This window comes from Doryrhamphus excisus, chromosome 15 (genome assembly GCF_030265055.1).
Source record: "Doryrhamphus excisus isolate RoL2022-K1 chromosome 15, RoL_Dexc_1.0, whole genome shotgun sequence".
Lineage (NCBI taxonomy): Eukaryota > Metazoa > Chordata > Actinopteri > Syngnathiformes > Syngnathidae > Doryrhamphus > Doryrhamphus excisus.
This window is the reverse complement of record NC_080480.1, coordinates 7,070,838-7,096,971: the sequence shown is the minus strand read 5'-3', so window position 1 is coordinate 7,096,971 and position 26,134 is coordinate 7,070,838. Positions and strand designations below refer to the sequence as shown.

The 26,134-nt window shown below is 39.8% G+C and overlaps 1 protein-coding gene across 7 annotated transcripts in view; it reads right to left on the bottom strand.

The window, feature by feature from the left end:
- The window catches only part of plppr2a (phospholipid phosphatase related 2a), a 66,101-nt gene extending 40,381 nt beyond the window's left edge, over positions 1-25,720 (bottom strand). For 5 of the 7 annotated variants that reach the window (XR_009119691.1, XR_009119692.1, XM_058050450.1 and 2 more), the window contains exons 1-2: positions 22,299-22,667; positions 12,504-12,607 (exon numbers count right to left, since the gene is read on the bottom strand). Coding sequence is in view for 5 of the 7 variants with exons in the window: in XM_058050450.1 (XP_057906433.1) it covers positions 12,504-12,572 (69 nt within the window). In the remaining 2 variants the exon portion in view is untranslated. Of the gene's footprint in view, positions 1-12,503; positions 12,608-22,298; positions 22,703-25,702 lie in introns of those variants that run through there. The other 2 variants (XM_058050448.1, XM_058050446.1) reach the window with 2 other exon arrangements.
- Between the last annotated feature and the right edge of the window lie 414 nt (positions 25,721-26,134).

The window sequence follows — 26,134 nt, the reverse complement described above, 5'->3', positions numbered from 1 at the left end:
GTTGCAGCAGGAACAAAATACTGACAGGCGGTCATTGCTAATTAGAGCTTCTCAGCAGGAGCTGGACAAGCTCAGTGGCCTGCACTGAAGGCTAATTTGTCACTTCAGATGTACAAAAGGCTCCCTGCTGGCAGACGTTGAAAAGACTGGGAAATAGGCAACGACTGTATTCCTGAGGCATCTATAGAAATATTTACATACATTTAATCCTTGTTTAGTGTCCCGTTTTTCATTTTCAAAATAATTATTATCATTATTGAACATTAAGGGTATCAATAATGAATTAAATCACAGTTTTCTGACTGACAGAGTTAAAAGTCTGCAATTTGACAAAGCATAAAAAAAGATAAGGAGACTTGGAAACAGAACATGATGTTTGGAGAGTATTGACCTGCACCCTTTCAGCCGTATTTCTCCGAGTGTGTGTTTGTGTGTTCGTGTGTGTGTCCAAGGGCAGGTTTAAGAGGAGAGCAAAGCGAGTGGGAGCTTTTGTGCTGTTAATGTGTGGACTGAAGGGAATGTGGAGTCCAATGGGAATGACAGAAACAAGATAAAGAATTGCTTTAATCGTCCTTACCACCCGGCCCCTTTTCTTTTTCCACCATTTTAAAAGCGCCTCCCATTTCTCTTTCATCTGACATCATGGAGATAAACGTCTTCATAGGCCAGGCCGACCATCATCATCATCATCCGCCAATATTGGCTGAGAAACTGGATATCGGTTCATATCAGTATAGTTTTCCCATAATGATATAGCCGTCGCTCACCAAATTGCGGTTCAAATTTTCATAAATATATTAATAAATTATCCTGTTTTGCAATTTAATACGGCCTGTTATTAGTCAAAAAATTTGCATACTCAAGCTTAATGTATGTATTTTTCCCTAAATCAAGCATTTTTCAACTAAAACATGAGTATAGGGTATTCAGAAAATACAGAAAAAATGTAGTATTCTACATTTTCTCCAATTATGTTTACTATACTGGGTAATACAAGTGTAAATGTGACTATAGCGGTGTTATGTCATGTCTACAGGGCTCTAATAATGTTACAAACTGTATTGAGAAAGTTCTAAACGGGTTTTCTCTGTTCTAACACAAATATATTTCATTTATAAACAAGCAATCCTACTTATTCACTTATCACAGGCAGGACTGGAACCAATTACCCGCAATAATCGAGGGATTATTCTATTCAGTGGTTATGTGAGGGAATAGAAAGGGGTGGAAGGTGTCTTTCTTTAAAACTTCTAATTGAATGTTTTCCCCATAGTGAGTTTATGCATAATGTGCTGAATGAGTCCAGTTTATACGTAATTTCACAGATTGTGCTTATGTGGATGTTTGTGCCACATCAAAATGTGCAACTTTGCAAAGTGGATTCTTATTTTGTGAATATTCATTCATTCATTTATTTTCTACCGCTTATCCTCACAAGGGTCGCAAGGGTGCTGGAGCCTATCCCAGCTGTCTTGGGGCGAGAGGCGGGGTACACCCTGGACTGGTCGCCAGCCAATCACAGGGCACATATAGACAAACAACCATTCACACTCACATTCATACCTATGGACAATTTGGAGTCGCCAATTAACCTAGCATGTTTTTGGAATGTGGGAGGAAACCGGAGTACCCGGAGAAAACCCACGCATGCACGGGGAGAACATGCAAACTCCACACAAAGATGGCCGAGGGTGGAATCGAACTCAGGTCTCCTAGCTGTGTGGTCTGAACGATAACCACTAGTCCGCTGAGCAGCCCTAAATATCTTATTATGTCTCCTATATTGGGTAACAGGAGTGTATTGGCGACTATAGGGGTGTTATTTCATGTCCAGAGGGCTCTAATTTGGGTCCTTTTGAGATATTTTTATCGCCTACAGCCGACTGTGTTGCTTGGCTCTATAGAACCACACAAGATCACTCATGTCAGGGAAAACAACCATTCACACTCATATTCATACCTATGGACAATTTGGAGTCGCCAATTAACCTAGCATGTTTTTGGAATGTGGGAGGAAACCGGAGTACCCGGAGAAAACCCACGCATGCACGGGGAGAACATGCAAACTCCACACAGAGATGGCCGAAGGTGGAATTGAACTAGGATCTCTAGGCCCATTTTGTGAATATATTAAGCTCTCGTACTTGTTATTTTAGTTGACTATTGGTCATTATTTTCAAATTACTCATTGACAAGATGCGACCTGACAATTTGGAAGAAAACCAGTGTTTCCTGTATTGGTATTGGTTGTTATATACCGTGTTGATTTATTGGATATTTGTGTAAAAATGTTGTACAAAACCTTTCGATTTCATCCCAAGACCTCGGTTCAGCGAGCATCAAAAGATCAACTATCTGCATGTGTTTTGCTTCGCTTTCCACATTCCCGAACAGGGACCAGCTTTAACACGTTTCAGGTTAAAAGGTTCCATGAAAGAGAGAGTGTAACCCTGGAACACATTATTTCCATTATTTCCGACAGGGAATTCATTCTGAACTCTTGGAGTCACTAATAGCGTAGCGCTTCCCCAGCCTGACTTGTGTGGAGACAGTGTGGGCTCATTTCCCACTCAGTGACTCAGCGCCCGTCTTTGTGTGTGCCCTGTGATTGACTGGTGATCAGTCCAGGGAGTAGGCAGTCTTTCACCCCCCCCCAAAAAGCAGGTTTTGGCTCCAAACCCCCATGGCCCTGGACAGGATAAACGGTAGAAAACGGATGGGTGGATAAAGAAATCGGAGGGTGATAATCTCCCGGAAATACATTAAGTTCAAAGTTTGATGTCCTACTGTACTATGAGTTTCTTTGATGCCCTATTCGCAGTTTTAGCTAATATCTGATTTTTTATGTAGTTGGAGGGTGAGGTCAACAGGCGGATTGGTGCAGCGTCTGCAGTAATGCATTCACTGTACTGGACCGCCATGGTGACGAGAGAGTTGATCTCCCGTCTAATCCCACCCTCACCTATGGCCATGAGATCTGGGTTGGGACTGAAACAACGAGATGGCGAATATAAGCGGCCGAAATGAGTGTCCGAAAACTCAGAGTAGAGCTAGTTAATATGACCGTGTGTGATGTCGTGCACACTTTTCCATGTGTTCCCGGAAGTAAAGATTGCTGCAGTGTTTGAGGCAGTTTCAGGGATTGGGGGCAAGAATTGGGCTGCACGGCGGACGCAGGCCTCACAGTTGTGTGGGTTTTCTCCGGGTACTCCTCACATTGTTTACATCTTGTCTCAACAAAGCTCATTTGAAAATAATAACCAATAGTTAACTACAATAACAAGTACCAGAGGTTAGACTTAATATATTCACAAAATGGGCTGAGAGACCCTAGTTCGATTCCACCCTCGGCCATCTCTGTGTGGAGTTTGCATGTTCTCCCCGTGCATGTGTGGGTTTTCTCCGGGTACTCCGGTTTCCTCCCACATTCCAAAAACATGCTAGGTTAATTGGCGACTCCAAATTGTCCATAGGTATGAATGTGAGTGTGAATGGTTGTTTGTCTATATGTGCCCTGTGATTGGCTGGCGACCAGTCCAGGGTGTACCCCGCCTCTCGCCCGAAGACAGCTGGGATAGGCTCCAGCACCCCTGCGACCCTCGTGAGGATAAGCGGTAGAAAATTAATGAATGAGTGCAAGAATTTTGGCTATGACGGTTTATGGAAAACTTGCAAATGTGTTCCTTGGCGCGTGTGGGCGGGATATTGCCGCTAGCTACTTCAGTGACACAAGACATGACAAGATGAACTTTTGCTCACCTCGGTGAGTACCTTTATCTGACTCTTGCACAATAAAACATGCTTTCCGTGGACATGGATTATAAAAATTGGAATTGTACTGTTCACATTAGCCACGTTTACATGGCCCCAAATATTCCAATTCCATTTGGTTTATTTGCTCAAACGGAAAGAATGTAACCTTTGTATACACCTCATTCCGCAAGAAAAGTGCCAATCCGAATGAATATATAATCGGATTCACAGGGCTGGAATATTCCTTTCCCCAATCCGATCGAGGTATCTTGTACCCGCTTGTACTGCATTCTTCTTCGTGGTGTTTTTCTTCTTGTGTGCATTACCGCCATCTATGGAACAGAATCTAAACCCTTCTATACTTCATTCACAAGTCCAGTTTTATTAAAAAAGAAAATACATTTTAGCAAGATTGAACTTTGTCTTTTCCTGTTCCCGGGAGCGTTCTTTCAGCGAATGCTGAGATATGACGTAACACACAGCTTGAGATGTTCTTTGATTTAAAAAAATGGAGGCGAGCAATCGGCATTGGACTGCTGCGGAAAGTTTGTTTTTGATTCAAACTAAATTTCAAGACTGGACGAACGAAAAACTGGCAATACAGAGTTATTCCAACAAGTAAAAGAAAAACTGAGGAAGTCGGTATCACGTGATGTTGATGTTTACGCTATACTGCGCATGCCCCATTGACTATTCTGGTTGATTATAGCGGCGCATGTAGACACGTGATTGGAATATTCCTTTTCATGTATACCATTGCTTTTGGAAAGGGCATTCGGAAAGAGAAAAACTCCTCAAGTAAACGTGACTATTGACGTTACGCAGTTAAGCACACAAATTTTGCATTTGTTTATGGAGTACTACTTAATACGCTTCTGCCTTGGAGACTATATGTCTGTAAGTAATGTGCAACGGTAATTATATGATGCCTGTGTGGATTGAGAAATGTTGTAGAGTAATTGTTGTTTAATTAGGACACTAATTAAGTCTAGCGTAGAGATTGTAGCTGCTGTGTCAGCCACTGACCGAGTACTCTGGTGTCATCTTTTTCTGGATGACAGGTTATAGTCCATTTTTTTCCGTCTTTGTGATGCTTTTTTTGATAGACACGACTTAATAATCTGGAAAATACACTACATTTTGCACATCAACCCAAAGAAATCATCAATTTCTTAAAGAAATAACTACACCTTGAAAAAAAACATCCATGTTTTTGACTCATATACACCCAGACAGAATAAAAGAATGACGCATGGACTAATAGAGCAGACAGCAATGGAATTAGCAATGAAAAAAGCCGCAGGTCACCTGACTCCATCATCAGACACAAATGTGACCCAAGCCGAATTGAAAATTCAGCGGCCGCCCTCATGCAAGTCCTAGTATGTACTCAGTCAAGCATGAAGGATGTAATACCGTATACTGTTATTAATACGCAGCGTCTGTGGAGAAATAAATAGCATGTGTTATTCTGAGCTCTCTGTTTACAGATTCAATCGATGGCTCGCTCATCTGAGAAGCTGTTAACACGATCAGATTGTTCTCTTGAAAGCTCGCCGTGTGTGTGCGCGTGCCAATCTTGATACTCCAACAACGGTAACGCTAGATGACTTCTTATGTCAGGTGAGACGCTATCAGTGTGCCACCAACCTATTAAACACATTTAGAGACGTTTGCCTTGCATGCCAAATACTGTTAAGTATAGTCTAATTCAGGTATTATTTAAATTTATCAAAATGAATGTCCTATTCAAAAGGAGATTTTTTTTTTTCTAATTGTGTAATCAAGGTGAAAGGATAATGTAACAGCATGGGACAAATATTAGTATCACACAAAAACACTTTTAGCATATCAGTATTAATTCATTTATACCACCGTGACTGATATAATTTAACTACTTTATGATTTAATAAGGTGCTGTCAATCATGCCATGTATTCAGTTACTGTATTTATTATATTATATTTATAAAAAATTATATTTATAATTTATAAAATAAATTATATATTATATTATATTCCTTAGTAATCATCATATGGGTATATAATATTAATAAGCAATATGTGTTCTATTACATTTTACTGCTTTTACTGATCCTTTCTGTATAAATGATCATTTTATATTTATAATAATATAATAACACCCAACCCAATATACATAATAAAACCACATAATTTGCCACCATGAAGATTTTCATTATAACAGTAACGTGGAAGGATGCATTATTATATTCCATCTAACATCATTTGTTTTACGTGGGCGTACCAAGTGTCAGTTTACTGTTTGCAAGAGAGACTCAGCCGTGTAGCAACAGTGCCCTCTGGTGGTGGCTTATGTACTGCAACCTGACTCAAGAAAGAGATGCTGTGCATATTATCATGGATCCTGAAAGGGATACAGTAAAAACTGTCAACTCTATCCTAGGGGATAAAAATCTTCTTCTAAATTATTGTTTATTCTTTTTAATTAAACCTACTAAATACTGTTTGTGAGCCAATCAAATCCTCTGTGTAAATAAATATGAAACACAACAGCATTGTATAAACTCCATCAGCCTTTATCCGTTTGGTTGGCTAAAGGATTAAAGCGGCTCCTTTTAATGGTCCTTATGTTTTCTTGTGTACCCTCCCTGTGGAATGGAAAAATCAATATAACAGAATGAATATGTCCATTAAATAATGAAAAATGTTTTTTAGGATAGGAAAGACTTTCCATTGGATCGATAGGTGATTTAGCCTTTGCACACATAACGTTTATTTGACTTTAACCTCGCAATAAGTATACAAACTAATCCCGTGAAGCACTGACAGAAAATCACTGCTTATTTACACAATGAGTGGCTACAGAACAACATTACTATTCAATAAGGGTGGTCAAATTTGCCCACCTTATTCATTTCAATGAATAATAATAATAATAATAATAATAATGTGGAAGCTTCACCCACTTCCTGTGACAATCTGGATCAACAACAGTAAACATAACACGCAAAGTGAACTGTTACTTACAAGTGCCGCAAGGCATGCTAGGTAGTCCAGCAACAACAACAACAACAACAACATCACTCCATGTTTACTACCTTGACAACCTCCTCAATATAGTTTGCAATCAAACAAAAATATGGCAAAAATGCTGTGAGAAAGTGTACCGGGGGCTACCCAACATGCCTTGCGGCAAGATATAGGTGTAAATTTGGCATGGGTGTTTTGCGTAGATATTTATTGGTATGCACACATGGTGCAGTAGGTAGGTTGGTCGATGTGTTGGCCAGTTTGGATCACCTTTTTTCTGACAGTTACGGAATTAAATGAAATGGTGGTAGTAGTAAAAAAAAAAGACTCTTTGCTTTGGTCTTGCAAACCAGAAGGTAGGAGAAAACAAGCTTATTTTGGCCAAAATATAAACATTTTGCATGGATGCAAACGCTACATAGCAATATACAGGGATTATATTTAAGCCTTCTCTCATTTTTATTTTTATTTTTATTTTTATTTTTATTTTTATTTTTATTTTTATTTTTATTTTTATTTTTATTTTTATTTTTATTTTTATTTTTATTTTTATTTTTATTTTTATTTTTATTTTTATTTTTATTTTTATTTTTATTTTTATTTTTAATAGCCACATTTACTTTTTTATTTAATATTTATTTATTAATTGAAGCATATAGTTACTTTCATTCAACAAGCAAATATTAAATAAGTGTAATTAATGTAATGTCCACTTGTGCTGGAAATGTGATAATAAATATGAAATGAAGCTGTTTCTATTTGTGAGACAGTGCACTCGGTAAAGAATGGAGGAGAAAAGCGAAATAAGACAAAAGCAAAATGGAGGCGAAAAGCAGAACAACATGGCTGAGCTGGGTAGCGCTGATGGAAAAGGTTGTGACTTGTGATTAGGGCACGGCGAATGAAAGGATTCCGACGAAAGAGAGCAAAGACGGGGAATGAGTCTAGCTGATTGGTTTCCATGGAAACTGCTGATGAGGTGTGGGGCGAAAGAAAATTGCAGGTCATTGTAGCTTGGTATGGGTCCCTGTCACTGTCATCTCTCCTCCACACAAACACATTATATCCTGGATAGGTCAACTCCTTCTACTCTCCAGTTACATTATTTTGGACTTTTTATTTTCTTCTGCTGTGTTTTTAAGGCATTTTTAAGGCATCCAGAGCAGAGTGTAGCAGGCTTCTTCACACTTGGCTTCTCAGCATGACGCATCTAGACACGTGGTGTCAATTGGCAGCATGACTTTGTTCTATCATTTCATGGAATCTGTGCTTAATGCATATTGGTGCAATGTCTGCCTATAGTGTATTCACTGTTTTCACAAGATTTGTGTATGATGCTAACAATTATATTAATAAGAATTGTTGCCGTTTACCACAGAGGTGTTCCTAAACTGTGATGTAAGTTGAGCTTTAGTGCAAGTATAGGCGCTTATATTGTAACTATATTAACTCATAAGTCACTACCTACAGTATGTACACATAACACATAAAAGGATATATGAAATAAATACAGGAATAAAAGATTTCCTCATAACAGTGCACAAAATCCTTGACCCCCCACCCCCAGCATTCATTCGCATTCTTCATCTTCATTGATAATTGCAACAGTTGAGCGGTTGGGACCAAAAGAGCAGCCAATATTGGTGCCATCTTTGGACGAGAGCCGAGGAAATTGCAGGGCACATATAGAGAAACAAGCATTCACACTCACATTCATACCTATTGGGAAATTTATTTAGAGTCTCCAATGAACATGCATGTAGCATAACATATAAGATGCATATATTCGGAATGTGGGAGGAAACCTATGCGCACACGGGGAGGACATGCAAACCCCACACAGATGCCCGGATCTAAAGATTCGACCCAGATCCTCCCAATCTCCTGATTGTGTGCGCTAACGTGCTCTAACATTGATTCTCAAATTAATAATAATATTCTAATAATATAAAATAATAATAACAGAGTTGTTAATAATTAACCATTTATTTTAATTGATTTAATTTTGCTTATTTTATTTTCTTAATTGTTTACTATATCTGTGTATCATCCCGCTACCTCAATAAATTTCAGGTTTTAAAATAAATAAATGACATTATTAATTACAAAATTATCGATTTATTGACATGATTAATTTTATTTATTTATTTATTTATTTAATGTATTTAATACTGTTGTATTATATATATTTTTGTAATTTAGTTAATAAAATAATAATAATAATACATATTTAATGAATGAAATGTCTTCTTTATTATTTTGTTAATAATTAACCATTCATTTTAATTGATTTAATTTTGCTTATTTTATTTTTTTAATTGTTTACTCTGTGTATCATCCCGCTACCTCAATAAACTGTGGGTTTTAAAATAAATAAATGACATTAATTAATTAAAAAAATAAAAAAATTTATTGACATGATAAATTTTTTTATTTATTAATTTAATGTGTTGAATACTGTTGTATTATACATATATATTTTTGTAATTTATTTAATAAAATAATATATATATAATTAATTAAATGTATTTTTTATTATTTATGTGATGGTAAATAAGTAATATGTAATACACTACTTTTTCAAATTTCCGAGACACATGAGATACCAGCCTGAATTTTACTCAGTATCGGATTGGAAACAATGAGCAGTATCATACGTTCATCACTAGTTCTGGTGGCCACACAGGTCTAATTTGATGGATTACTTTAATATGTATGGACTCCAAATAACTAAACAATGTAGTCAACATGCACAAAAGGAAAACAAACTTTATTATATGTACAGGGCTTTTCCCCTCTGACCCCATTTTGTTGTTGGATGTCTCCAAATAAAAAATGAAAGCTAAAAATAGTCCCTAATGCTTTCTTGTAACACACACACACACACACACACACACACACACACACACTTGCTCTTCAATGCTGAGTAAGCCAGGGAATTGACTCAGTCCTGAGGTCTGAGAGCTGATGAGTGGGAGGCACACGACAGAGTGGCCTAATGGAGAGCGATCAGAGTGTATTAGAGCCAAGGGGGGGCCAGTGTTTCCCCAGACACACAAGGGTGCGGCTGATCGGCCTTGCTATGGTATCTCAGTCCTTCCCTTGAGTACTGAGGTGTTCAGGTAACGACCAGTTTTTAATATTCCAGCTCACTTCATGCAGGTGTACAAATTGAGGGATGTGACACTAAAGGTTTCATTATGCTTTCATTATGCATGAGCCGTCTTGTTCCTCCCCCTGCAAACCCTCAAGGAGAGCTTGACGTGCATCTCTACGAGATCTGAACTTGCATCAGCCATGATGCAGACCACACACAGCTGGGATTGGTCGGCTTTTTGGTATTACAAAACACAATCCGCCAAAACAAACATTGTTCAGTACTACACAGTAGAGTGGTCCAAGTCATGAATAACTCATGATTATTTTTACCAAATTTTGACTCACAGGTATTAACTTACTCACCCTGCTACCACTCACAGGTGCTCAACAGACACTCAAGTTCCATTGACTCACAGGTTGATAAAGACTTGACACGAAGACGCAAGTTTCACAGACTCATGGTTTGATGAAAACCCATTCCTTCATTCATTTTCTACTGCTTATCCTCAAAAGGGTCGCAGGGGTGCTGGAGCCTATCCCAGCTGTCTTTGGGCGAGAGGCGAGGTCCACCCTGGACTGGTCGCCAGCCAATCACAGGGCACATATAGACAAACAACCATTCACACTCACATTCATACCTATGGACAATTTGGAGTCGCCAATTAACCTAGCATGTTTTTGGAATGTGGGAGGAAACCGGAGTACCCGGAGAAAACCCACGCATGCATGGGGAGCACATGCAAACTCCACACAGAGATGGCTGAGGGTGGACTTGAACTCAGGTTTCCTAGCTGTGAGGTCTGTGTGCTAACCACTCGACCGCCGTGCAGCCCTAAACTCAGTTCCACTGACTCACAGATTGATAAAGACGCAACACGAAGACTCAAGTTTCACCGACTCATGGGTTGATGAACATCCAAATTTCCCTAAATATTACAATTTTACTGACTCACATAAACTGGAGTTTCACTGACTCACAGGTGCTCAACAAAGACTCAAGTTCCACTGACTCACACGTTGATAAAGACTCGACACTAAGACTCAAGTTTCTCTGACTCATGGGTTGATGAAGACCCGAATTTCCCTAATTGTAAAAATTTTACTGACTCCTCATGGGTGGACGAAAACTCTAGTTTCCCTGACTCACGGGTGATCAACAAAGACTCAGTTCCACTGACTCACACGTTGATAAAAACTCAACACTAAGACTCAAGTTTCACCGATTCATGGGTTGATGAAGACCCAAATTTCCCTAAATATTACAATTTTACTGACTCATAAACTGGAGTTTCACTGACTCGTGGGTGGTGAAAAAAAAGACTCAAGTTCCACTGACTCACAGGTTGATAAAGACTTGACACAAAGACTCAAGTTTCACCGACTCATGGGTTGATGAAGACCCGAATTTCCCTAAATATAAAAATTTTACTGACTCATCATGGGTTGATGAAAACTCTAGTTTCACTGACTCACAGGTGCTCAACAAAGACTCAGTTCCACTGACTCACAAGTTGACAAAGACTCTACACAAAGACTCAAGTTTCACTGACTCATGGGTTAATGAAGACCAAGATTTCCCTAAATGTAAAAATTTTACTGACTCATATAAACTGGAGTTTCACTGACTCACGAGTGCTCAACAAAGACTCAAGTTCAACTGACTCACAGGTTGACGAAGACGCAACACGAAGACTCAAGTTTCACCAACTCATGGGTTGATGAAAACCCAAATTTTCCCTAAATATTAAAATGTTACTGACTCATCATGGGTTGACAAAAACTAGAGTTTCACTAACTCACAGGTGCTCAAGAGAGACTCAAATTCCACTTACTCACAGGTTGACAAAGACTCGACACCAAGACTCAAGTTTCACCGACTCATGGGTTGATGAACATCCAAATTTCCCTAAATATTACAATTTTACTGACTCATCATGGGTTGACCAAAACTCTAGTTTCACTGACTCACGATAGCGCGACAAAAACAGGAGTTTGGTGTTTGAGGTTTAGCTTGGCGTAGCAGTAGCTCCTGTTCAGGATGCTTGTGCCTGTTGTGACATAATTCAAACCTGCAATAAAAGCATGAAAATAATCCACTTGTGGTCAAACGTCTCTATGGTGCATGGCTAGTGACACCGTTTCAAAATGTTTTACGAGTTTTTGACACTGCCTCTCACAGTAAAATCTTGCCAGCCCACAAAAAGCCCATACGGAAAATGCACTGTTAAAAAAAAAAAAAGAACCATTTCCAAAGCATCACAGCACATCTGCTGAAAAGCTTTTCTGTCATATTTTCTGTTTGAATCATGTTGTTCGCAAACATGCTGGAAAAACACTCAACACGCCACAGAACAACTGTAGCCACTTCAGAACACCTCAGCTGCTCCCGGTGTTGTAACAAGGCGGGATGTGCAATGCCAAGAGGGATTGTCAGGCGGCATGTTTGTCGAGCTGTCCCCAACTCCGCAGATCACAGTGAAATATTCATTACTAACACCGAGATTGCAGATGGAAATCTAAAAGCTAAAAGGGCTTCTGTCACGTGACCGAACTCGCATTTGTATAAAAAAAAAATAACACAGAATTGGAATCAATGGTGACACTGTTTAATCCCATGTTGGGAATGAACATGGATTCTTACCTCAACAAACAGGAAACAGGGAACGATGGAGCTGCTGCTCTTCACACCTGGCTTCTCCTCCGCTGCCATGCCTCTGTGTAAATTCTTCAACCTCTCAACTCCTCCTAATCCAGAAGCAAAGAGCATCAAATTAGTCCTGAGTGGAAAGATTAAGTGGAATCTGACCAAGACAAATGAGCTGTGGGCATACACTGGTGTTCTATTTCATTCAGTCCAGTATTTCTATACATTTTTTTTTTAAATTGAGTATTCATATTTTATGAGTGTGGAAGTCATTATGCTACCTGCCTTTTGCAGTCTGAGAAATTGCTTTACATATTTTATATCTTAAAGACCAATGTGTCTGCAGGACATATGTCATTCCGAGACCCAGAAAAATTATATATACCGTATTTTCCAGACTATAAGTCACACTTTTTTTCATAGGTTGGCTGTTCTTGCAACTTATACTCCAGATTGATTAATAAAGAAAAAAAACAGTTTATGTCACATATTATTTTTTTTGTAGTTGAATAACCATTGTGTTAGCGTGTTCTCTATTATTTTATTAATGTTACAACTTGCCTTCCAAGACGACGTAATGTCTGTTTTGGTCAAGTAGTAAAATTAATTAAAAATAAAAATAAAAATAAAAATAAAAATAAAAATAAAAATAAAAATAAAAATAAAAATAAAAATAAAAATAAAAATAAAAATAAAAATAAAAATAAAAATAAAAATAAAAATAAAAATAAAAATAAAAATAAAAATAAACTCCAGTGCGTTTTTTTCTACCCACGTAATTATGCATTTTTGGCCTTGTACGACTTATACTCCGGAGTGACTTATAGTCCAGAAAATACAGTCGTTTATATATCGATATAGGCTCCAGCACCCCCCGCGACCCTCGTGAGGATCAGCGGTAGAAAATGAATGAATGAATGAATTTATTGCACATCTCTGTGTGGAGTTTGCATGTTCTCCCCATGCATCCGGGTACTCCAGTTTCCTCCCACATTCCAAAAACATGCTAGGTTAAGTGGCGAATCCAAATTGTCCATAGGTATGAATGTGAGTGTGAATGGTTGTTTGTCTATATGTCCCCTGTGATTGGCTGGCGACCAGTCCAGGGTGTACCCCGCCTCTCACCCGAAGACAGCTGGGATAGGCTCCAGGACCCCCACGACCCTCGTGGGGAAAATGATGATAAAGATTGTTGTTACTTATTTACATAAATACTTTTTGTGCTGTTTTTTGTTACTGTAGATCACACATGGGACCAAAACAACCTCATGTTGCAATTTCATCTGGCCCGCGGAACTGTTTGGAAAATAGCATCAAGTTGGCCCACATCATTGACCTTATCAAACAAAGTGCTAACAGCAATCTGCGTAATTTATGCCGACATAAAGACACATTCACCAGCCGTGATGCACATTTGTCCCAACTTGAAAACTCAACCACAGGGGTTCCAATCCCAGCACTGTACGCCCAGGGAACATGGATAAAAGACGTGTAGGCTGCTTACTAATCTATTCATCTGTGCTAATTAGGAAGACACTTTCTAAAAATCTGACTATTTCTGTTATTTTTTCTGCATGGATTATTAGGACATAGTACCATGCCACTTTCAATATAGAAGATACAAGGTTAAGGGGTGGAGGGCTAATGTCCACTTAAAGTAGTTTTGGTCCCCTGTATGATTGACTTTGAAACCCCTATACATACATCCCTATTTATTATTCATTCATTCATTTTCTACCGCTTATCCTCACGAGGGTTGCAGGGGGTGCTGTCTTCTCAGCTGTCTTCAGGCGAGACACCCTGGAGTGGCTGGTGGCCAGCCAATCACAGGGCACATATAGACAAACAACCATTCACACTCACATTCATACCTATGGACAATTTGGAGTCGCCAATTAACCTAGCATGTTTTTGGAATGTGGGAGGAAACCGGAGTACCCGGAGAAAACCCACTCATGCACGGGGAGAACAGGCAAACTCCACACAGAGATGGAATTGAACTTGGGTCTCCGAGCTGTGAGACCTGCATGTCATCCACTTCACAACCGTGCAGTTCGGCCCTATTTATTGTTGAAAAGAAATTATGTGTGTGATTAATTCTTAGTTACTTATGAACAAAATGTGATATGTAGTATATACACATACTGTATATATGTACATATATAGTATTAAAATTAGTATAATATGGGATTTAAATTCATATTCCGATCCATGTTAAAGTCAAAACCACAAAATAAAAACGCATGGTTTTTGCACTTTTAAAACATTTAATATAGTGTTTAAGCACATTTTAAAGTACGGATTTTGCACCCATATCAGATGGTATCTTAACGACACCCAACCCTGCTCTTAATCTCTTCTTTTCGCCAGTGGAAGGAATAGGCTTGAAGGATGAATAAGGCATGAAGCCAAGCTTTTAGCAGTCCTCGGAACAATGTTAGAATGCTTTTAGAGAGGATTATTTGCACAATGTGACTGTCTCTGTGTGTGTGTGTGTGTGTGTGTGTGTGTGTGTGTGTGTGTGTTCATACGTGCGCCTAGATACCAAAAGATCAAGGTATCAAAAAACAGAAGGGAGGAATCATTCTTACTTATTTCTGTCACAATGACAATTTCATCCCGGGAAGAGATGGTGTAAGAGGATGAGCCATTGAAGACATTCTCCTCCTCGCTGTGGGAGGCCACACAAAGAGCTTCTCTCTCAAAGTTTGGGACACCAGCTGAGAAAGTACACGTGTGAGTTGGTGGTGTGGCTATTGTGTTTTGGGAGAGATGTCCTACGTGACCAAAGTTGAGTGGGAGAAGCTTTGATCATGGAAATAGAAGTAGGACACCTAACCAGGGGTGGTTTCATTGGAATGATAAATCTTTTACATTCCCTACTGATGTGCAGGTGGACTTCTGAGCTGTCCTACATATTATGGGGTACAATTTCACTCTAAGCCTTTCTCACTTTTGAATTATCAATAGCCACGTTTATATGGACCCAAATATTCCAATTCTATTCGGGTTATTTGCTCAAACGGAAAGAATGTAACCTTTGTATACACCTCATTCCGAAAGAAAAGTGCCAATCCGAATGAATATATAATCGGAGTCACAGGGGTGGAATATTCCTTTCCCCAGTGCGATTGAGGTATCTTGTACCCACTCAATTGGAAAGTTGTCAGGGTGCGTTCTTTCAGCTGTGACTTAACACGCAGACATCTCTCCGGTTTTGAAAATGGCGGCGAGCAGTCATCACTGGACTAGAGCAGAAAGTTCGTTTTTGATACAAACTTTAAAAGAACTGAACGTTCAAGTTGCTGCTTTAAAAAAAAGCATAGCAACTGTCCCAACAACCGTGGTAATCACACTCTCGTCCGCCATCTTTGATGAGTCACGTGATGTTGTTTACGTTTTACTGCGCATGCCTCATTGACAATTCCGTTTCATTATAGCGGTGCATGTAGACAGGAGATTGGAATATTCCTTTCCATGTATACACAGTTTTCTGGTACGTCATTCGGAAAGATTCCATTTGGAAAAAGAAAAGTCTCCTCATGTAAACGTGGCTAATGAAAATATTACTATAAATCTGGACAAAGGTTCTAGGTTCTAGGTTCTAGGACACTCATACTATTTTCAGTCACGAAGGACTATGTGAAGTATTTTCAAAGTGATCCCTGAGTATGTCGACAATATTTTGTGTTTCTGAAGTACAGATAGCTAAGTACTATCACTCAGTTACACAAACATAGCGATGTACGAGACAGATGGTGTTTACTGTGATTATAGCAAAGATGTGAGTGATGTGTCCATAATTTCCAAGGCGAAAAGAAGGGAGAAACATTTGGAGATCATGCAAAACATGGACTTAAGCTCTAGAGATGAAGATCGGTTGCCTTCAAAACACAGAATGGTAAATGTAAATTACTCTGGAGTTGCTTATCCTTGTCCTTGTTGTCTTTATAGCCTGAGTTACTTTAGATTTTGTCGCCATTGCAACCACAGCTGCCTTCGCCACAGCCAACTGTCAAAACATGTTTATATAACATGTATAATTACAGCCGTGTCGCTATGTAAACAAGAGACTTACTATGTTCTTTGGCAACTTTGACGTCGTTCTTGTCTTTTTCCTTTGTAGCATCGGGATAGAATCCCTTTTCAAAATGCGTTTACGCTGTACTTTCAAGATAAAGGTTTCTAGAACAGAACATGAGGTGCGTATCTGTCTCTGCACTTGCGTCCAATTTAGTCTTAAACTTTCCTCTTTTGGAAAAGAAAAGAAATTTACAGTATGACTGATAATATGAACATCCAGCAGCAACACATCGTTTTGGCATGACTACTATTTTGGAGAGAAAGTATCCAGAAACCTTTGTTTACTCTATCAAGCAAAGTTGATGAATCATGTCTGGGACCCTTTAAGTCTTATCCAAAACCATACAGGTGGTCCTCAGTTTATGGTGTTCTGTGTTACGATATTTCATAGTGAGGACCTTGCTCCCATAAAACTAAATTAAAGACATAATTTGGTCTGAAAACACAAGACTTGCTTATGATCTAGTTACATACAGTTCCTGGCAGGAATACAGTAGAATTGCGTCCAGCGCACCAACGAGCCAAGGAAAGCCATCACCATAGAACACCAAGAGCTTATTAATAATTGATTTTTGAAAAGGAGCGTGAAGGACGACTGCTGTAACATTTGACGATGCAGTACAAACAAAAATCCTTTTAATATCTTTGTCCCTTCCCTTCCGTTGGATTTTGTAGCTCTCTCTCTCATGCATTATATTATCCAGTCCTTCTGTGGATGCTTTGTTTATGGCATTCATCTCTGTGTTATTTCTGACTTAGATGCTGCATTCCTGCTGGGAAGTAGGGAATATCCGACTGGAGCATATTTAGAAGCACATTATTATCAATAGGATGAAGGCCACTGTAAACCACAACTCCATTAAAGGGGACCTATTATGCTTTTTCCACTTCTTTGACCTAGTAGTTTGAATGTAGTATTCTCGTGTTAAACAATACCAAAGTTTCAGATAATGAGGTTTGTGCATTTGGAAAAGAGCCCTGAAAGAAGTTTGGGGTGGCTCTGAACGCTCTGTTTCAGAAGGCGTTCTAACACTGGCGATGTGTGATGTCACAGATTGGCAGGCTTCCATATATGGGCGTGTGCTGTAACTCTGCCAAGGTATACTTTCCCCGCCCTCTCCCAACAGTCAGTCAGAGTGGGTGTGCTTGGAGGCGGGGCATGGGTGGAATACATTAAAACAGACTGTTTTCACAGGAAGCACAAAATTCAAAGAAATACAGCCTGAATAGATGCAGATTCTGGAAGATCTAGAAAGGTTTTCTGCTGGTTATGTGTAGCTGCTCTATAGGAGTCCACAACTCAATACAAATGGCTGAAAAATAAGCATAATAGGTCCTCTTTAATACCATATATATTATTATCTTATATCTTACCAATATTATCTTTGTAAAGGAAAAATATAGTACATAGCTATTGTTGTTGTATTGTGTTCACTAAACTATTCAGTGTTAGTGTAGTCACTTAGCAGTGGAATAAAACATCCCATTCATTTAGCTGTCATAATTCTATGTACCAACTACAAAAATATTTGATTCATAACTAAGGAATCCTAGTTTACAGAAATTCCCGGTCGAGTCGGGAACCTTCTAACTTCAAGAGACGAGGGAGTATTAATTTGTTCCAATACTGTTCCCATATCATGGGAACATCAATGTATTAATGGCAGTCGACTCTAGAACCAATGAACCGCTATAGATGAGGGGCGACTGCATTGCAAGAGTTGGTGTTGGTTTGTTATGTGAACCAGTAATGAATAAACAAGCAATGTTGGGACTAGTCCTCCACGTCTTAATTAACGACACATGATCCATTTTGCCAAAGGGCATAACACATTATTGTAATAGTCAATATTGGTTGATAACCGAGATGGTGTACAAGAATTGAGACAAGATTATGGCCAAAATTCTTTTGTCTAAAATGGAATCATACGAAATCTGTGCCATTGAAAAACTGAGGTTTGACTGTATGAGCTCAGTTTTGCTTGTTCTTATTGATGTACTTTGAAATCTGGTGTAAAACCCTATGCAGATTTTCTGAGAATGTTATGCAGATTGAGAATCACTCCAGATGGTTTTAATCCGATAAGCGCAGGCAAAGTGAAAAGGAAGCTTAATCTGATTGTACATCAAATCAGAAAAAGTCCAACTAACCTGTCAACAGAGGCAAAGTTGGCTAGATATCCGCATTACCAATAAAAAGGTGTCTATGAAAGCAGTAAATGGAGCTGCAGAGGGAAATGTGGCTCTTTAGTGGACATGCATAATGTTGAAGGCAGGACATTGGAGTCCCATGCCGCTCCAAGGACTCCCAGTCAAAGCACAGCAACCCAGGCAGCCATATGCCCTCTCTTCTGGCTCTGCAGTCCATCACCGTGCCCCGGGACATATACAGTACATACGCTTGTTATTTGAGCAAATACACCCTTCCACACACAACCCATTTGCCACAACAACGCAGCTATTGCTTGCTTTTCAAGTTATTTGAACCTTGCCGTACAGTTCACATCACCATTTAAGAATAAATCCACAACCGGTAGCACAATTGAAGGTGCAGTAGTGCAGCATGAAAGTGCCAACTGTCAGTCAGTCAGTCAGTCAGTCATTCTTCTGTTTCAGTGCACTTCATGTCAAGCGATGCCACAACCTAAATATTCAAGAGAGCAGAGCATTTCTGGAGTGGAAAATGGCTCTTTGCTTTATAGTGAGTGTCTGCACTGTTTGGTGTCATGACCATAAATCCAGTCCAAGATCTACCAAAAATAAGTTCAGAAATATGCTACTGGCACCGAGTAATAGGAGTTTGTATACACGGACAAGAAACATTGTTAAAAAAAAAAGAGCCTTCAAAATATCTAGTTTGGTTGTATGGACTGGAAAACACAATAGTGCCATAACTTGAGTCCCTACCTAGTCCAATATCAAATTTATCATAATGATACTATAGAAACAGTGTATTTTAGAGAGGTTTTCTAAAGTAAAGCTCAAGTCTTCCAAAGGTGTTCCATTTGGAGACCTTTGCCACAGAGTACACTTGGAACTGTATCCTGGACTGTACAGTCAAATCTCAACAAACTAAACTTTAATGGCTTAGATTATGACAAGATATGCAAATAGGCTACACCCGGTTTAATCATAAAACCACAAATTTGAACTGTAGCAATGTCATCAATGATGTGTATACTTTACTGCCTTCTTGTGTCAGGACACAGGGATATAAACAAGGTTTGGTTGTTTGGGGGGTTTGGGACCCCCAAAAGTTATAGTTATAGCTATAATTATATATTAATTAATTTGGTCACTTTGACCTGAGGTTCTACAATAGTTGTTCTTTTAAAACCGGACAAACAGACTCAGGGACAGCTTCTTTCCCAAAGCTATCACTGCAATAAACAATCATAAATGAACATTACTTATTTTTGCACTACTAAAACACACACCTCACTGTTATGTACATTCATTCATTTTGTACCGCTTATCCTCATGACGGTCGCGGGGGCGCTGGAGCCTATCCCAGTTGTCTTCGGACAATAGGCGGGGTACACCCTGGACTGGTCGCCAGCCAATCACAGGGCACATATAGACAAACAACCATTCACACTCACATTCATACCTATGGACAATTTGGAGTCGCCAATTAACCTAGCATGTTTTTGGAATGTGGGAGGAAACCGGAGTACCCGGAGAAAACCCACGCATGCACGGGGAGAACATGCAAACTCCACACAGAGATGGCCGAGGGTGGAACTGTTATGTACAATAAGTTTCAAATTGTGCAATACTGGACTTATGTGTAATAAGATTCATTCATTCAAGTGAAACTCAAGTAGACTATGTGCAATACTACATTTTGTTTACTAAAATTCCGCATTTTGGTTACTGCAATTCTACATCTTGTTACTGCATTGGTTATTGTTTTTCATGTACATATATTTACACTTATTTTGAACAGCACCTGCCACTTTTATATTTATATTGTTATTCTTTGTTTTATTTTTATCCTTTTCCTTATTCTTATTTTTACTTTCTACAAAATTCACCATGGAGCTGCACTCAAAACAATAAAGGCGATTCTGATTCTGAAAACATATTTCGCAAAATCCCTTGAAGTGTACCCCTTACATAAGCTTGGTGTCTGCCAAAAGCCCCATGTCCATCCATTCACGGAAGGATGTCCTGATAAGGAGTAACTTCTGGTCATGTTACATTGTTTAGAACTCTACTCAAACTGTTGTTAAATAAAATAGCCCTTATCCCTCAAATTGCACATGTGTCATTCTCAGTCATACACAACAAACACTGTTTCAACTCTATAGCCTCATGAGGGTACATGAAAATTTGGGCTTTGTAAACATGGAAAATTAATTTGAACCTGTTCTCTGGAAGGTTGGTAGAGGATTATTTGAAATTCTTGCACCCTTTTGTCACTAATTCTGTTTATTTTCTTCATGGACAAAATGTCTTGGAGTAACTTAGTGTTTATGATGTTGAGCTCTGTGGATGAAGCGGTTCAGATGGCTTATTAGAGCTTCGACTTTTTCGAAGTGAAAGACTATGGTCCTCAGCGTGGCTTCTTTACTTGGGAACCCCAAACTATGGTCACATGCTTTGGGAAGTATTGCGGAAAAACGTGTCCAAAATGACCTTCCTCTACAGGCTAGCTGGGCTAACCCTTCAGCCTAGATCACAACCGGTCGTACAGGCCCCTACGGCCGGTCTGCGTGCAAAAAAAAAAAGCAATGGAGGGCACATGTGTGATGTGCGGATTTTCGACCAGCAGACCGACTGCAGAGGTTCTTTGTCACAAGACAAATTTTGTATGTTTTGCTGATGTTTGGTTTGGGCAAAATGTCGATTTATATCGACTGTAAGTCACACTTGCGGACTCTTATGTGTGTCATGCACCCCACAAACCCCACCAATTAGTGTGGCCAACACGAGTTTAAATATTTTGTATGTCCTCCATGTGTGTCGATGTCTTAACTTGTTTGAAACAGTTGTGACCTAGGCTTTAGAGCTGGGTCATCCAGCTCTGGTCCTCCTCATTGAAAGGAGCCAGCTGAGGTGGCTTGAGCATCTATTTTGGATGCCTTCGAACCACAGGGTAAACCAAGGGCACACTTGACGGACTACGTCCCATAGTCGACTTGGGAACATCTCAGAATTCCCATGAGAGTTGCCCGGAGACAGGGAATCCTGGGCTTCTGCCTCTGTGACCCATATTACATGGAAGGAAAGGAACGTATTATAGAGGGTGTTTCTGGTGGTGGTGCGTTCTTATCTTTGGGAATCAAACATGATAAAACTCAGATCATGCAAATGTTATTACATTATAAACATAAGTATACCTGAATTGAGTTAGCAAGCATCGAAATTAACAAAATTCTTCAACAACTCAGTATCATGAACATAGTGCTTTATAATCACCTGTGCATTGTTTGGGGAATACCATGGTGAAATGCTGAATATCACAGACAGGTACTCCTCCCAGTAGATCATACACACCCACAGGCACACTCCGCAACAAACAGATCCTTGGTTACCCACTTGCAGTGCAGAATATGTCAAGCATTCACTTGCATAGCACATGCAGATTATGCTGCTCCAGCACCCAAAGCATGTTGGCTATTAAAATCTCCCCCTTGTGAAGGAGAAATCCATCCCTGCATTTATAACCCCCCCCTGCTCCCTCCCATCTCATTCCCTGCTTACCTCGGGTACCTTGTCGCTGGGCTGACTTTCGCCGTGGTACCAGATTCCTATGCGGTGACCATGTCTGATCAGATGTTGATGATGTAAAAGTAGTGTGACAAATCTCTCCTCACGTCCTCAGCTTCTGTCCACAGCTCCTCAGAGATGAAGAGAAGGAGGCGTGCATCAGCAGCAGCAGCAGCACGTTCACACACACACACAAACACACACATGCACACACTACACACACGGCATCCTTTAACAAGCTTGCTCCAAAAACCAGCGCTGACTAATGATTTAAGTGGCTGAAATAACCTCCTGTGTTGTATTTGGTCCAATGCAGCTACAGTAGAAATGGGGAGAGAGGGAAAGCATGTCTGAGGAGTAAGAGTGCATCTGTATGTGCGTGAAACAGTGAGGGAGAGAGAGGGGGGGCTGGGGAGGAGGGGGGGGGGGAGTGAGCGAGAGAGGGAATGCATTATATGTGTCAGCTCATTTGTATTCGGAGCTTGTGTTCCCTCTCCATTCCTCCCCTTGTCTTCCACTGTCCATCTCTCCTCCCACCATCGTTCCTCACGCTCCCCTTTCTCTCCTCCTCCAATCCGTTTTACTTTCTTCCTCATGCCTCTTGGCGAGTGTCGTGAGAAACGAAGAGGACATGAACTTCACCCTAACATTAGTGTAAAGAAGGAGAGGCGGTGAACCTTAGAAATATACGCTTTTTGTAAGACCGCCGTACCGATTACTGATCCAGCCCAGCTCAATGAATGTTGGTAAATGATACATGGCTATTGATCTGCCCCTCCAGGAGCACACGTGACACCCCTGCTCAGACCAGGAAGAGGAAGATCACATCACAATAGTACATGTATCATGCTTTTGTGTTTTTGTGCAGGTGCATGAGTAAGACGATGTATCGAAGTTTAGTTGTGATTATGGCGAATGCACAAACAGGTCAGGATGAGAAATAGAAGAAAGAATCATCAATCAAAAGAATACATCACCCTATCATCCTATCACCCCTAGATTCCAAAGTACATTTCTTTGTACCCTCGGGAGTCGTTCATGATTTTGACCGACTTTTTTTGACTCGTCCTAAACTTTTCCATTAGCACTGATATCAAATTTTCATCTTAATTCTAGTTCAGTCACTTATGAGCACATCACTGCACATTTAATGGTCTTGCAATGAAGATCTACTGCCTGACCCCTCCCCCCCAAAAAAAATGTATTTCAATTTCCCCAAGGTATTGCTTCTCAAATAGTGGGGAGGGGTAAAGCTATTTTTGCCCCTGTTGTGAGTTAGATGTGCAATGGAGATACCAACCCAGATGTCCTGAATATGGCCAACATGCTATCATGCTAACCATTAGTCATCATCATACCTTGTCCCTTCAGTACATGTTAGAATCTGGACTTGCTTCAGTTGGCCATGTCTTGGTTCACCGACATCACATGACCAAAAAATGAAGTCATAGGACAATATGAATAAAATGAATGGGTAATGTTTGTTTCCTATGCTTTTTGGCATATTGCAAGACTATGATTCCAGGATGCATGAGATTCAAATAGTGATTCAGTAAACAGAATCCACTCTTGATCTCAATTTTAAGACCATGCACTGTAGATTCTTAAAGAGGTTCTAAGTACTCTTGTGAAATGGTAAGACCATAGCCTTTAAAAGCCAAAATCTTTGCAAACATGGGGGTTAAGTGACATGTTTAAGTATTTACATTGTAATAATCTCTTCATGGCAAAGGCAAAAGAAGCTTTCTCTTTTTGAATGCAGTCGGATTGTTGAGCTGCATAAGCAAGGCCTCGCGCAGCACGCCATTGCTGCTGAGGTTGGACGCATTAAACTTGCTCTGACTTACGGAACAATAGTCAAGTTGTAGACCCCCCAAAAAAGGGGTTACGATTGGCTGTATGTCAACAGCAACTACGAGAGAAGGGTTTGAAGAACAAAAAAAGCATCTTCAAAGACCGTGTCTCCTTGAACGCCACATAATTGTCTGTTTGAAATTTGCAAGCAGGCACAGAAGGTGGCACATTGAAAGGTGGAAGAATCGTTTTTCGCATAACCTTGACAGTCCCGATGACTAGAATAGCCGAGCTCAGAGCTTCAGGTTGTGCAGGGGCGTCAAACCGTATATGGTGATGTGGAGATGTTGCAAGGGGAGTATCCCTCATGTTTTGGTCATTTCAACAGGACAATGCTACAGTTCACAATACAATGATTTTTTTAGTGGTTAGCGCGCAGGCCTCACAGCTAAGAGACCCGTGTTCAATTCCAGCCTCTGCCATCTCTGTGTGGAGTTTGCATGTTCTCCCTGTGCATGTGTGGGTTTTCTTCGGGTACTTTGGTTTCCTCCCACATTCCAAAAACATGCTAGGTTAATTGGCGACTACAAATTGTCCATAGGTATGAATGTGAGTGTGAATGGTTGTTGTCCTGGTGACCAGTCCAGGGTGTACCCCGCCTCTCGCCCGAAGACAGCTGGGATAGGCTCCAGCACCCCCCCCCCCCCCCCCCCCCCCGGGACCCTAGTCAGGATAAGCGGTAGAAAATGAATGAATGAATGATTTATTACAAGAGAATAATCATTATATATACATCATATTATATTTGTTTTCCTATTCTTATCATTGCTTCTGAAAGTTCTCATCCGCCCTGTGGTTGCGGACCTCTGCGTTTATCCTGTGGGAGGCTGCTGAAGTTCAGCCTATCAGAGGCTATCATAGTTGAAACCCCAAATCAAATCAAATGTACCTCTTTTTAAATAAAAGGTGACATCTGATTCCAGTTTGTCCGGAAGCTTTCATCAAAAAGGAGCTACAACACTCTTTCATAATGCACGTAGCCACATTAGCAGCAGGTGAACTCCAGCGGCTCACTGACACCCGGGGGTGTACTAAATGAATCAGGAGGTTAACCTCAAGTGTCTCTGCTAGCCACTGTGTTGGGGGTGCTTGCCTCGCTATCATTAATATAAAATTACTTCAGAGACAGTAATAGCCACTAGTCAACCAAATGCTATATTTTATGAATGGCAGTGCATTAAGAACTCCAAACACTAATATTACACCAAGACCTATTTTGCATGGCAGTAATATTTCTAAAAACAAACATAAAAGAAAACATAAATTATGAAATATTTATACCAGAACACCTTTGTGTACCTGTACAAGGACTATTTCTATCTAATAATGCTATTTCATGATTGAATACAGCCTCAAGTTTGTTAAATAATGTGCATAGGTCAGCAATTTTTCCTTTTTTTTTTAAACTTAAATTAAGCATTTTCATTCATATAAATGGTGTGTCAGGTTCAAACTCCTGTGACACTTGTAAAAACACTTAAACACAGAAGAGACAGACAACAACATTCAAAGTTACCCACAGCTAGGAGAGTGAAACAACCTACCCAGTGACATGCCGCTCCTCTCTTTTTATTCTCTTTTCGGGGGTCCCTACTACATGGTCGTGCAACTCTAAGGGGGGGCAGAAGGGGGAAGGCAGTTGCACGAGCTGTATTTGTTTATCTATGTGTGTGTGTATGTGAAAGTAATTACTTTAATTGTTTTATGAGTTCTTATCTTGACACATTCTTGCAGGATCAACATCTGAAGGGTCGCTGTTGGCACATCCAGGCACCTCCAGAACCTGGGGGTCACTGGGGGTCTCTGATCATGAGAACATTCCTTCTTCAGCACATTCAAACACTTTCTATTGTCTAAGCAAATGGATATAAGGGTGATAACTAACACTATATTAATTGTATCTACATTTTATTCTAACATGAAGTAAAGTAAAATACAAGTGTCAGTAATGTTACTGTAACATTTGGTGAGACACA